General features: G+C 39.6%; 1 protein-coding gene across 2 annotated transcripts in view; it reads right to left on the bottom strand.

The window, feature by feature from the left end:
- Positions 1-15,050, bottom strand: part of ZNF277 (zinc finger protein 277) — a 46,394-nt gene that overhangs the window by 22,530 nt on the left and 8,814 nt on the right. The window contains exons 1-3 of one of the 2 annotated variants that reach the window (XM_048301862.1): positions 14,319-14,581; positions 3,686-3,881; positions 435-523 (exon numbers count right to left, since the gene is read on the bottom strand). In XM_048301862.1, coding sequence (XP_048157819.1) covers positions 435-523; positions 3,686-3,744 — 148 coding nt within the window. In that variant the 5' untranslated portion in view covers positions 3,745-3,881; positions 14,319-14,581. Of the gene's footprint in view, positions 1-434; positions 524-3,685; positions 3,882-14,318; positions 14,582-15,050 lie in introns of those variants that run through there. The other variant, XM_048301861.1, reaches the window with a different exon arrangement.

Raw genomic sequence — 15,050 nt, 5'->3', positions numbered from 1 at the left:
GTGTTGTGGCCCCCATGTCCAAGAAGAATTAGCAGCATCAGTGCAGGTGGTGGGCAGGGTGAAGTTAGAAAAGGCAGCTCACTGGGAATGTTTCTCAACATTTTGGAAGGACCATCACCAATTATTTATTTATGTGGTGGGTACTGACACCTCCCCAGCCACGATGTGAGCAGCTCTGCTTCCAGGCCTTGATTTGCAACGGGCCCCAGTTCACAGTGCATTTAAGCACGTATTGAGCTCATCCTCACTCAGCACAGTGCAGAAGCATGTGCTGTAATCCCTGGAAAAGGTAAGTTTAAATATGTGCTTAAGAGTTAAACATTACTTCTGTGGTTTTCTGACCTAGTGTCAGACACACTTAGCTGATCAAAGCAGCAGTATGCCAGAAATTATCACGTGATCTGCCCATCAGAGTAAGCAAGCAGCATACGTACCTAATGGAGCTTTTGAATTTGTTCTTATCACACTACAAAAGTCTGTGATAGGTTGTTCTGCAAACCTCCTCTTCCAGTGCAAGATGTAGCTTTAAAAATAAGGGGGAGATGATTAGAGAAAAAGGAAACACCAAAAAACTTTTAATAAACAATTGATCAGCTCTTGTTTTTTTCATGCTCTAAATTCTTAAGTGGTTTTCTTTCTTTGTTTACCTCCTGTGTCCATTCTTTCTTCCTTTATATTAGTTTTCAATTTTATGAAATTAATTCAGTTTCACTTAAACTGGGTTTAACCATGCTGTCAAAGTTAAGAACTCAATAAGCAGATTTGCACCAAGCTTTCCATAAACACTGTGACCTATTCACATCTTCAGACAAAAGTGCCACTCAGATGCATCTTTACTGAAAAGATTTATTAGAGAGCATCCTCAAATTCCCAAAATATTGTGCTCTGTGTTCTGCAAGATGCAGTCAGGAAGCTGAAACTCAGTAAAAACACCAGCTTGACAAAAGTGAGGTTTTGGCAGGTCTCCTGTGGAGTTACAATGAAAGCTGTAGCTTGGCAGACAACTGGAAAGACAGAAAAATGAAGTCCCTGAACACCTTGGGATAAGATAGCAGACAGAATAAGAAAAGCCCTAAACACGTTTTGAAGGTTTAACCCATCAACTACCATTGCTTAAAAACATTCTGTACTATCTTTGTTGGTATTACAGCTGCATCAACAGAACCCAACTGAGATTAGATTTTCACTGAACTAGGAAGCTACTGTCTAACCAAGAAGAAATCATCACTTCATTTATATGATGATGGGAACCAAGCAATTCTTGTGCTAATTATTCAGAATTTTACTACAAAATATAATCTGAACATGCTTAAGTGCTTGCTTATATTTATACTCATGTATGATATAAGTCATGTGAGAGTTGGTAAGATAAAGGCTATTCAATGATTGCTTCTTATTATGTGCCATCAAATTAAGAAAAGAATAATTAAAAAATCAGATATTATTATGAGGGCATTTTTAAACAGCTGCAGCTTTTAATACTTGTGCAATCTGTAAGTTTACTTGCCACAGCTATCACATCCCATAGTGGCTCACACTTCCTCTACCATCTCACCTAATATATTTAAGGACTTCAACTGCAGCAGCCAAGGAACCAGCACATCTTTCTTTCTGCTAACTCTGACATGGAGAGGACTAACCTCTGGTGCAGCAGACAGCTGAGCACAGTGAAGCCAGCACGTGTGGCTGAGGCTCACTCAGCAGCATCATCAGATGTCAGTAAGCGAGAGGTGACTCTTTAGTTGTTCCCCTGCCTACTCCACTGTTGGCAATGCCCATTGGAAGAGTTGCTACACAGAACTGCAATTCTTCCAGATTAAGTCATCCTTGAGCTTTTAGGACATAAATGTGCAAATGAAGAGATTTCAAGAGCTCATTTAATAAATGTCTGTCCCTTGCACTGAGAGAAATGAACACTAGCACAAACTCACCTGCCCATAACTGTTTGTGTCATGGAAGTTACAGTTAAGGGATTTCATATCATAAGACTTAAACCAAATAATCAATGACCAGATAAAACCAATGCCTTGTCATACTTCCAGGGAGACAGAATGAGTGATCATGTTGAGTCATGAAGCAGAAACTTATTCCCCTTATCTCTTCCCTCTGCCCTTATGCTAAATTATCTTTATTCTTCAAAGTTAAAAAAAAAAAAGAAAAGAAAAGAAAAAAGTTTTCCACTAGCACTGGTCTTTTCTGGATTATTCCTTTCTTGCAGTTCTGTCAAGAAATGTATTCCTAAGACTGCCTGTAACTCATTGCTAAGCATAAAAATAATACCATCTTTTCAGAGTTGAACCCCATATTTTCCACTCCTCAGTTCAACACTTCAGAATATACTCTTTTTTGTGCATAGTTTTAGACTATTTTACTAATACAGCAAATCAGAGAAAGCACACTTCAGAGTAACAACTCCATCATTTCACGTCCTGGGGCCACTTTCTACAAGATTTGGCTACCTTCCAATTGCATTAGCAGCAAAAAGAATCCAAATGGGCACTTTCTGAAGTGGTGATTTTAAAATACATTTCTATTAATGCAAAATAATTCCCCCAAGCACACTTAACCTGGTGGTCCATGACTGGGCAGCTCTGATTCCTTTATTTACCTGAAGACACTAGTACTATCTCCAAAGAACAGTACATTCTCCTTCTGCCTGCCCTCAGCAGAAAAGCAAACAAAAACTACCATCAGTTTTCAATTTTAAGCAATGTTAAGATCAGACATCTGATTAAGGATTTATATGGTTTACATTTCTCTTCCTGAATTATATTGTATTATTTATTTAATTTTTTTTTTTGAGTCTTGATAGACACGAAGTCCTGGCTTTGACTGAGTAACTAGTAACAGAAGACCTACCAGAAAACTCATTTTAGTTGAGAAATTATCCATCTAACACTTAAACACTACAGCAGAACTATCTACAGACTGGCAGGTACTGTCTAGCCTTCCTCCTGGCCCATACATTACTGTGGAAAGCAAAATGCCAAGCAAGTACCTCGTCTCTGAAGCTACAAGCCAGCTGGGGCTATGCCAGCTACTGGAGGAAGTTAAGAGAGAGAAAGCCAAATGTGACCCTGGTGAGATGATCAATGACACAGCTGTAGAAGGAGTCACAGTTGTATGCAGATCACAGTACTGTAAAGCACAGTTAAGGATTAAATGTGATTTTGATGGGGGAATACTGTCAGCCTTAAAATAGCACAAACAAATTTCATCCCAGAATGTGAGAGATCCTGTAATGAGCAGCTTCTGCGTGCAATACACAGCTTTAGGACATTGTACAGGGGTAGAAATAGTCTTGCCCTACACAAATAAAATCAAAAAAAGATTAGAAGAGCTGATTGTCTGGAATAGGCTTTACTAAAAACCAGCTTTCTAGTTTGCACACAACTTGTTGATTAGTGACAGGACCTGAGAAGACCCTAGGATATATCAAAAAAAGTCAAACACAGGAAAAGCCATGTATTCTAAAACTGAACTCATTAGTCCCAGCAACATATAGGGACTAGGGAGAGGGAAGGGAATAGGAAAACAACCTTACAGTCCAGCAGCAAATTGCTCATAAGAAAATTTAACAGAAGTCCTCCCACAACATCTTTTAAAAAAGATGATCTGTACTTTTCCAAAGCTTTCCATAACATCTGCAGACATACACACTCATTTTAAATGATATAACCCTTACCTTCTAAAATCTGCAACCAGTTTCACATCTGCTATGACGAGCTTGTGTTCAATAATCATGTGCTTCAGGAGCTGGTTTTGTTCTGCTAAGACATAGCATTCTTTGCAGAAAATACAAGGCACATAGGGAGAACTTTCTACTGCAACACCACCTGGACTTTCTGGCAGAGACAGAGGCTCCAAAATACACTCGGTATCTAAAATAAATAAAAATAATAATTAATTTTGACTAGGTAAATAAATGTACATCTCTTGAAGTACTTTTAGGTAGTACATGTAAAACCTGTTTGAGTCTCGGTTTTGTTGCATGGATCACTTCAGGAGCAAGATGCTTGGAAGAGGGTTGACTGCATTGTTTCCAAGGACAGTGGGAAGTTAGCACAGGACAGTTCTCAGGTATCTGTCCCAAATGAAACTCCTAGCTGACACCAAGTCAGTCATACACAAGTGCTCTGCTTACTACTAAAGAAGTTTTATGATGAGAAACCTACTTTTCTTCCTCTCACTATATCTAGTCTACCTGTTGATATGAATGAAGCTACTCTCTGTGGCTCCCTGAGCCACATTGCTCAGAGCATCAGGAGGGATTTAGACTGTATAGGACGAACTGGTTTGCATGTTAATTTTCCTAATTATACTTTTATTTATTGCAGAATACTTTTATAATTTTCTGACTGACTCTTGAAGATACACATTTGTCTTGCCTTTTTTTCCCCATTAGCATGTGATTTACTGCTCTATTGATGCCTTAGGTTTTAACGTTTACATTTTTCAAATCCTGTACTGCCTAGTGTGTAACTCTGAAGTTTCTTGTGGCCTATTAGCAGCTGTCCTCTCATGCTGGTTAGACATAACAAGCCTCTCCAAGCTTGCTCTCCTAGGACACCCAGACTGTCCTAAGCCCAAAATGTGTAAACTAAGAGGAGGGCAAACTTGGGGTAGTTACATCATTAACTGAAGTTTTAATTGGAAAATTAACCCTGATATGCAGATGAACCAAACTTATAAAAGTGTGAAGAACTTGTGACCTGGGGTCCATCTTGGGTATAACCTTTAGCCTGCCCAGGGTGTACTTTGAAGGCCCTTCAAATAAATTCCTACCTTCATTCCCTTATTCTTGTCTCATCTCTGTGTTTAGGTGGCCATCTCGGGCATCACTACGACAAAAGACTATCCTTGATAAAGATTACTGCCGCACAGATGCTTATGCCCACCAGAACCCTTTCTAGCTGTACCAATGTTGAGGAAGGGGCAGCCATGGTCCATGTAGAAAGGTCAATGGCCCATGTTTGCACTATTCTGTACCAGTCAGACACAGGTTGCTCAAGCAACAGCACACAGAGGTGAGTCACTGCCACATGTTGTCCTGGGGTTATATGTGTGTGTTCCCCATTTAAACACCACTGGTCTAAATTCATAAGCTCTTCCATAGGCATAAATTAGTGTAATTCATTAAGAAACACTGTTTGACCAAGGGAGTTCAACAGTTGGCCCCATTAGCCTAACCAAATTCCAGCGGTCCAGAAATAAACTGTGGCGTTTATTTTCCAAATTAATCATACCTCAGTCTTGGGTTAGGGTTTATCTTGGAAGCAAATGCCAATTTCAACACATATCTTCAATTTTAGCTACAGTAAACAGAAAGAAGCTCCCCATGTTCCTACCCTCTCGAGGTTGAACACTGAAAAAATGGGTCTCCTGGACTCTTGTACTATGAAGTTAGTTTGTGCAGCACGAGAATAAACTCTGTGTCTCTGGATTCCTGCAGTGACATGAACACCTCTGTAAAAAAATGGAATTTCACAGAATCACAGAATGGATGAAATTGGAAGGGACCTCCGGAGGTCATCTGGTCAAGGACTCTCAAGCAGGACCACCTAGAGCTGCTTGCTCAAGACTATATCCAAATGGCTTCAACTCCATAACCTCCTTGGTGCCGGTGCTCAGACACCCTCATAGTGCAAAACCATTTCCTGATACTCAGAGGGAACTTCCTGGGCATCAGCTTCCAAAGATATCTAAGCACTGTGGAAAGATGGCAGCACACAGAGCACAGTATTACCTGGAGCAAGGCAGCTGCTGTGCACAATCTAACACTTTTCTTCTCATAATTTTACCTGCACTTCAGCCCATTCCCTTCCCTCAGAAATGTCTTTATTAAACTGGCATTGCAGAAATTGTTACGTTTTGTTCTATTTTAAGAACAGCAGTGGCTACACTATGTGCTAGAGCAATCGTCACAAAAGGATCAAATCTCCCAAGCAAAGTTGATGGTACCTGCAAGAGTCCAGCTTTGTCCATTCTTACAGTCAGTAGTGTTGCTGAAGAAGCATTAAACTATGTTTACTGAGAAAAGTAGAACTTAATTTCCTTTGCAATTGCTGATGCCAAGTGAACTAAGAAGATACTCTGTCAGCCAGTTCAACTGTACCCACTAAGCAGCAACACTGCTTTTTGTTCATTTTTGGTATAGGTCTCTTGCAATGACCTATTTAAACATTTAGAAACCCAAATAAGTAAGTGCCTATCTGCCTCAAGAACTCAACTTTCAACAGATAGGTGTGTATGGAAGGAACTGGTACTCAACTTTGACATGGAACCAATACAGTTATTTAGCAAGAATACTGTGAATAGCAACCACTTGTGCTGGAAAAACAGAACTGCTAAGTCTTTAACTGTAGTCATGAGCTGCTGAAAGGAATAAACAGGGGTGAAGAATTTTTTTGCTGCCCAACCAGAGTACCTAATACTAAAAGAGAGTAACTTCAGGCTACTGGAGCAGTTTGGCAACTGCAGAAGCTTATGCAATTTCTTTCGAAGGCACTTAAAAGAGGAGGCGAAGGAAAAAAGAATCCATGTAAATATCTTTTTACTTATCTGCTACAAAAAACACTGAACAAGAGAATAAATACACAGAGCTGAACAAATGCACAGCCTTTAGCGTAGCACTTACCGGACTAACGTAGCACAAACCTCAAAACAGTACAAATAAATCTAGGCATAATATTGAAATCTCTGCAAAAGCAGCTAATTTTGTTTCTATATTTGAAGCAGAGTGGCCACAGGTACTGAATAAAAGCTGTTAACTATAGCACAGCTCAGGGCTAACAGGGAAATAAAAACACTCAGACGCATTCTCAGACTCCAAGACTCCCACATGCAGAGACACTTGAAAATGAGGGAAAAGCAACAAGCTTTTGTCTTAGAATCTACTGCAACAAGAATGACTTCACCGGGACAGATTAAACACTCCTCTAGTGCGTGTGCCCTGGTTGACAAGGGCAAGAAACAATTACCTAGGAATGGTATAAAAATAGGGCAAACAGATCACACAAATAGAGTAGTCTTCCAGAAATCTGAGTGTGGAGAGTTTAAGTCAAAGTCTATATGAGCCCCTCAGTTAAGAAGCTTTTTTTTTTCTCCATCAACTTATTTCTGCACTATTTGAAATTGTTGGTCTTTCAACACCTACAAAAACTTGCAGCAACTTTTCATGTTTTCATAATGGTCCTTGATTCCTTGATGTCCTGGTTCAACTCTTGGCTAGTTCTACTCTACCCTTCATGTCCTAAGAGGTAGCCTCAAAATGTCCAAGAGTGGAAGAAAATATGTTTCTAAATCAGCACAGGATTTTTTTTTCAATCTCTCCTCTACTTACTTCTTATTTCTGGTATTTCACTTGCTTTTAGAATCGTTGAATAAACCACTGAATTCTCTTCAATGATTCAAAGTCTTGTAAGTTGTGAATTGAGTGTTAGTCAAGACAGTGGTCATATTCTTTGTGTGTTCACTCCTGTGTGTTACTCTGCATTTGTTAACATTGAATTGCACTTTTTTTGGGTACAGTTTGCTCAAATAGCATGAGATTTCCTGCAATGCTTCAGTTGGCCCTCCTGCTTTACCACTTGGGAAAAAAAATGTGTATTAACAGCAAATCTATCACCCTTCTTATTTGTGTCTGTGATGAACAGCACAGGACTCCTGACACTCCCGACGAGAAGAGAGCCCTATAGGACCCATCCATTAAGTTTTGGACGAATACTGTTGTTGCCCCTGAGTTTTTCTCCTCTGCCCAATAGAAGAGCAGCATGACTGTTATGCAAACAGATATCCCAAAGGCTTCACAGAAAGCCCTCTGAACTCAGGAACTAAGAAAATAGCTCTCAATCACAGAACTGGCAGCTGACACCATGTTGTTCAACCTTTAACAGGACAGATAAAACTATGTATGGTCTTTAACAGCTAATTCAGAGCTAAAAAATGTAGATTAGTAGAAAGAACAGAGGAATATATTCTTTGAAAACTAAAACTAAGAAGTATACCAAGTTCTTCAGGGGAAAGTAAAATAAATACTTTGAAGATATTTGACAATGAGATGGTATAGAAAACAATTTACTTCCAAAACTAGAATAAGCACTGTTTTTTGTTATAAGCACCCACAGGACACCCAGTACAATGATTTCTGATCCCTGCACAGGGACTGTACATACCATCACAACAGTGGGGAAAAAAAAGTAAATAAAAGAAAGAACTGCCTGTTATAAAAATTATATGGCTTTATTTATTTTAAGAATTGTTATAATATAGACTAGCTAATCTTTACAGCTAGGGAAGCAACAAGATGAAAATGGATTAATTTTCCTTACTAGAACACTTTTACTTTTGAATGCAATCATTCTCATCCTCAAACCAATGTTCATTTGCACAATTAAGTAAATGTTACACCCACACAGTTATAACACAGACTACAGCAGAACAGGCAATGTACTCCACCTGCACAATCACACATGCAATTATCACAAAGCAATATGCCATGCAATTTTATGGCCAATACAATAGATACTATTATAAAAAAGAAAAGGAAGGAAAGATTTGGCCTTTGAACGGGAGCTTTGAAAGGCAAGGTCCTCAAGAGATGGTTTAGCCAGTGTAACCAGTTGCTTCCACCAAGAAGCACAGGGATGTCTCATTATTCTGTCTTTCTCCACCTTATCCTACCACTCCTAATCATCTACCACTGCCCTTCTGCTTGTGCTGGCTCCCAGGCTTGCCAAATCCTATGATGAGTCAAGCCAACTCTTTACCAGAAATAACTATTCATTCCTTTCTTTTTGCTCTATAATGTTGAAAATGCTCACGCAAGAGTCCACCAGGGGCAAGAGCAAACTAAGGAGTGCACGGTGAGAAGCAATAAGGTGAAATGGAATCTTCCTCTCAGCTTCCTCCTCTCTTCTCAGCTGTACAGCCTCAGCTGTCTCATACAATTTTAGCATTAGCCTGCCACAGTGTGCAAGGTTTCTTCAAAGGCATTATACACAAAGGAAAAGAAACCACCACGATTTTATCACTGCTCCCTAACAAGGACACTCAGCACTGGCTTCAGTTTGCAGAATCCACTGTTGCCAGCATGGGCACACCTAAAACACTAAATGCAGTGTGGAACTCTTGTGCTCAATTCTACTTCGTTTGCAGGTCTGAACTACCTGCTCTGACTAGCTGTAGTGGTTTGGTCTAAAATACTCATTACTGTTTACCTTCTGTGAGATAAGAATTAGGAGAAACACAAAGCAGGCACCAAACTTGAAAGAATATAAAGAAGTTTATTAACAGACCTAAAAGAAGAAAAAAAAGGTGATATCACACCTTCAGAACTCTCCTCCTCCCCCCACCTTCCTCACTTCTCCCACTGACAATGTGAAAAGACAACCCTTGAGATGTTCAGTCTGTTTATCACTTCCATAATAACCTTCTTCAGTCCATTTAGGAAGAGGAGTCTCTCTTGCCCATGCTATGAAAACATTATCACAACGAGCCAGCCGCCAAGGTTGGTTCTCTGCTCGCATGTGAGTCCCTTCCCATGACTTGCAGCTTTTCCCACAACTGTGTTCGAGGGTCCACTCTTGAATTACTGGGGTACAATTTTAAGATTGAGCTGTTCAGAAACGAAAGTTCTCTTCACCCATCTCTGGGAGCATTTCATCTCTAAGAGCAGAGGCCCTTCTCCTTCCCTGGGAGCAAAGGGTCCTCCTCATCTTCATCTCTAGGACTATCTCTGGGAACATCTCTAGGAACAGAGGTTTTCTCCTTTTCCATTTGGAGCAAAAGTCCTCATCACTTCCATCTCTCCCTGTTCAAACTTCTCATGAAATTACAGCTGTTTCAGCATCTGCCTATCTCAGCGCAGGTGCTTTTGCTCACAAGAACAAGTTGAATGCTCCACCCTCCATGCCTTCATGAAATTACAACGGGTACTCTGATATATCATAGCTTTACAACAGAATTTCAGCTTTAAGCATCTCTTCTTTCTCTTCCCTCAGGTTTTCAGCTCTTCACAGCACTAAAAGGGTTAATCTCACCTCGGCCTTGCAGCTGGAATTTCGCTTATCGCTGTTGCTCACATGATCTCTGCCGGACAGTGGTGCAGCTTCAGCTGAATCTTGGCCGCGCTGGAGAGGGGGAGCTGCCCATCTGCACATAGCAGGGCTGGGGGGGGAGGGGGTTCCACGGCTGGAACAGGTCCATCGGCTCCAGGATAGCCGTAGCCCGGCCTGGCCTGGACCGAGCAGGGCCTGGGCCGGGCCCACTGGCCCCCACACGGGGCCCGCAGCCACCTGTGCCAGCATCGGAAATGAGAGAGAACTTGGGGGGGGTTTGTCTATTCTTAAGTGTGGATCACAGAGGCGGTCACAATTTTAAGTGGCTCAAAGAATTGTCCATATTCAAACTGGCCGCTGATAGGTTCTGTCAGGTCACAGAGGAAGCTGTAAGCACCCCTTAGCAAGAACATCCCTTCCGGGACTATGCTTGCTAACCCATGACACTAGCTCTGGGGACAAACTGAACACTGCTACATAAATTACATTCTCTAACTAGAAAGTGGAGGTATTTGGGTTCAGATGAATGAAGTAACTTCACTGTTACAACTCTTCACTCCTTCACTCCTTCACTCAGGTTCACCTGATGTGCAACCTGCAGCCGCGCCTCGAGCGCCAGAGCTCAGGGAACAGAAGACTCTGCAAGGAGGCAACCAGCAAGCTGAGGGAGGAACTCCCTAAACTAGTCTGCAGGGAATGCTGAGGACAGGGGCACTCACATCCTTCTTTTTGAAGCTTTGCCACTGGATAAAAAGGAATGAGAGTCACAAGACCAGAGGAAAAGGAACTAAGTCCAAAAACAAAGGTTTTTAACTAGGGAAGATTTAAAATAGATTAATCAATTTATTATTAAATGAAGAATACTTTGGAAATTCAAGACTTTGCAAAGTCTGAGAACTGAAATGATGAAACAGGAATTCATACAAATTTGCTTAAGATATATTTACAGGTTTCCTGTCATTTTTTGTAGTCTCTGGCACAGCAACAAGGCCTCAGGCTGAAGACTTTACAATGTAAATATAGACATGAAGAGTATATATTTATAAGCCCACTGTTGGTAACACAAGGATAATGAAACAAAATAAGAACATCTGCTGGAATGTTAAGTGTCTTTCTAATTAATCCAATAGTTGAATGGATCAATTCATTATCAACAAATCTGGTTTATTATCTCATTAATACAGCCGGTTAATATTATGAGGAGATTAGCACAAGAACTTGAAATGATCCTGAAACAAAAATGAACACAACAAAGACATACTGGTGAATACAGGAGTCCAAATAATGAGCAAAAGACAGGTTTTTAGACATGCAAAGAACAAAGGGGAGAAAGAATGACAGGAAAACAAAAGACACCTAGCAAACCTGGCACTCCACACTAACAGCCCAACAGATGCCGAATGGAAAACAAAAAGGCTGAGCACCCTCCCCTGAGTTCTCATTGATTACATGGCAAAACCATGTAGTTATCAAAATGACCAAACCCCCATGGAGAGTACACTGGGGAACCAACCTGTATTCCTATAGGTAACTCTGCACAGAACAGTGCTGCACTGAAAAATCTTTAGGAAATGAGTAGTTTTAAAGCTCTGTCTTGGAATCAATTGTTTCTGAGCTGATGAAAGGGTATCGAGAAGGATCGGCTTGACACTCGGAATACATACATGACAACTTCCACGTTTTGCAGCCTTGGCACTGCAGCATCTATTTGTTGGCACAGCAGCATTCCCTAATTTGTGGTCATATTCTTGGAAGCAATTTTATACTGATTACAGGATTTTTCCTTTGTTTTCCAGAGTACAAAAGATGGGTGACTAATGACTTGCCAAATAAACAGAATTCAAAGCCAAAACTCAGAATAATGAAAATAAAACACCCTGCCATGGTCCTCACCAATACATGCAAATATGTTTCCTAGTGAAAGAAGAATCAATGTACATAATCATGTCCTACCTTGATATATTGAAGCCCTCAAGTACTTCTATTAAGCTGAATTAAGTCTGTGTTCATGAGGAATTATTTAGCTACTACTTCTGCTTGTTAACACACTATGAATGATATTTAGTTAAAATGTCCATGTGCTCTAGGGGACAACACATCCTGTAGCTTCCCCCAAGATCAATCAGTCTCAACCCTGCCTGTTTTTTCATTGAATGCAAATGAGCACTTCAAAAGAATACTTAATCCTATGGCTAAAGCTCGTCAGTTTTACAGAAACTGTACATATTCTGTAGCATTTGCTGTCTAGGAATACAAGAATTTTATTCCAGTCAAATGATAGCTTTAAGAAAAGCTGTAAGTTACGGAATCCTAATAACTCAGGACAGAGTTTCTACAGAGCAGGTGTCTGCTGGGAGCTGGAACTAACAGAAATACAACTGGGCTTAATAGCCATATTTAACAGGGCTGCTCTGTCGGGGAGCTTAGGATGTTGCAGTTTCATTAGCATTAACAAGTGTTGCTATGGGTACCGCAGCACAGGCATCAGAACACAACTGAATAGGACTGGGAAAGTGATTAATAAAAATGTGAAGTGCTGGAATTTTAATAAAACAAAACCAATGTGCTTGCCATTAAGATCATGTTTAAATTATAGACTACATTATTGCCCAGTTCAGCAGCAGATACATGCCACTGCTTGTTGTCTTTCTGCTCGAGCCCAGACAAACCCCCACATCTGTAAAGACCAGAGCAAACCTACTGTTCTCACACAGAGAGGGACACACGTGGCCCCCCCCCCCCCCCCTAATGAAAGTGACCCTAATAAGTATTCATAACAATATTTAAGTGCTGATGTTAATATGCAATTTATAAATATTTAACACACTACAGCAGGTTCTATTGCAAGCTCAGAACCATATAATGCCTCATTCCTGGGTAAATGACACAGACATATTAGTGTACTAAATTCAGGGTTTGATATTTTGGTCACAAATATGAAACAGTATTTATCTACTTCAGAATTATACACTGAACAATTTTATTATATTTTTTAGAGCTTCTCTGATTTCTTATGACTTCTGTTTAACAAAATTTCTGTTTACCTTTTCTTGTTTAGTGTGATCACGTGACTTGGTAGACATAGAGAGCTGAGATCCATATTATGTACTAAAATAAGGGATTAGAAGCAATGATTAAACCCTAGACTATAATCTGGAAAGATTAACGGAGTAATTATGTAGCCTGAAACTCAGAATGGTGAGTTACAAAGAAGAGAAAGAAAATATCCAACAGAAGAATTTGAAATGGAAGGACAAAAATGACCATCCAGGTTCTTCTTTTGTACTTATCACCCAAATCTATCTGATAAAAATTAGCAGCTTTTCTTCTGTTTAACATGCTATTTAGTACAAAGGCATACCAAAGACATCATAATAAAGCATAAACAATGCTGTTTAAATTTAAGGTGCAAAGATTGAATTTCTGCTATTTTCACAGGAAAATTTTGGGGGGGGGGGGGGAAGTACAATTTTGTGCCAAGGTGATCTAGACCGTCATTCTGAAACATTAAAAAATACTGGAAGGCACCACAAGTAAAAAAATGCATACGCAAATGAAGTATTTGTGTATGTTACCACTGTCACTGTTCTGCTTAACCCTCTGCAAAGAGCAGCAAGCTGGAAATAGGCACTTACTTTACATTTACTGCGTCTGTGACCTTAGCTCTCCCAAAAAGAAGGGGTCTTAACAATGTGTTTAATATGGATAGTAATACTTCATTGCTACAATTTATCTTTGCAGTGCCTTTAACAAACACTGTACTGAGCCTAGTAACTTTCATGCCAGCATTGCTATGTAAAGCAGGTTAATTACTTTACTCTTTACTTTTTATCATGATCATTTAGTAGTGATCAATAATGCTTTATTACAAGGATTTTCCTTTTCTTGTCACATGTTCTTTTCCTCTAACAGGATTCAATTTCCAAGCAAGTTTATCCTTTTGATGTTAAAAGAACTGCCTTGTGGTCTTTTTAAAACAATTGCTTTACACTCTGTAACTAAAGGAAAGGCTGTGTGATTTGCCTTAAAAACATAAAGACCCCGCTTTAGTAGTTCCTGTAAGACACCCCCATGTCATTATGATGGGAATTTCTACCATGCTCCTAACTAAAATGTTTGCATCACAAGGTTTACAACTTTTCCACTAGTAGACTTCCCTTGAAAAAGGCAACTATTTGAGAAAAACAACTACAAATAGTGTGAAACTTTTATTTAAATGTCACTTTAATTTTTTTCAGACTCATATGAATTACAACTAACCTCAAAGTGCATCCTGAGAGGTCTCGTTTCTGGCATCCTTGTGTGTGTGGGTTTCATACTGACAGAACAGGCTGAAATCTCTCTCAGATATTCTGATTGAACTTCCTGACACACACAGAGCCTTCAAGGCTGAATTGTTTAAGTGAATCTTAACGAAGAATCAGTACGAGGAAGAGGTCCTGTGATGTTAGAATCTCTGTAGTCTCTTGCTGTTTTCTCAGTGAACTGGAGCTTTTCCAGATGGAGAGTAGCAAAGTAAGTTGTTTCTACTTTTAGAATCAAACCTCCATAAACTGGTGTTCAAACTGGAAAAAACAGTGGCTCAAAAGGAAAGTTCATTATAGTGTGCAGTGATGTGAATCAACATAGTTCAGCCTAACTGATATCATGATTCAGGAAAACAAAGCTTTGATTGTACTTCAAATAACCCACAATTTATACTCTTTACACATAAATTTTTGAAAATTATTTTGAGAAGAAAGTATTTTTAAGTCAGAGCTCAAATACTTATGTCTTATAGAACCCAGAGACATCTCACAGCAGGATATATAAAATTACTATGAGCGCATTCTGACTTTGTACCAGTTTGAAATAAATATTTTTGTGATACTGGACTTATTTCCTTGCATTCATTAAACACATGACACAGATCTTGACTTTCTAAGTATGATATATGCTTACTAACTGATACTGCTAATGCAGCCCGTGGACATGGATGATACACCAATTGAA

The sequence above is a fragment of the Corvus hawaiiensis genome, chromosome 4 (genome assembly GCF_020740725.1).
Source record: "Corvus hawaiiensis isolate bCorHaw1 chromosome 4, bCorHaw1.pri.cur, whole genome shotgun sequence".
NCBI classification, from domain to species: domain Eukaryota; kingdom Metazoa; phylum Chordata; class Aves; order Passeriformes; family Corvidae; genus Corvus; species Corvus hawaiiensis.
The sequence above is the reverse complement of the archived record's forward strand: the minus strand, read 5'-3'. Positions and strand labels throughout refer to the sequence as shown.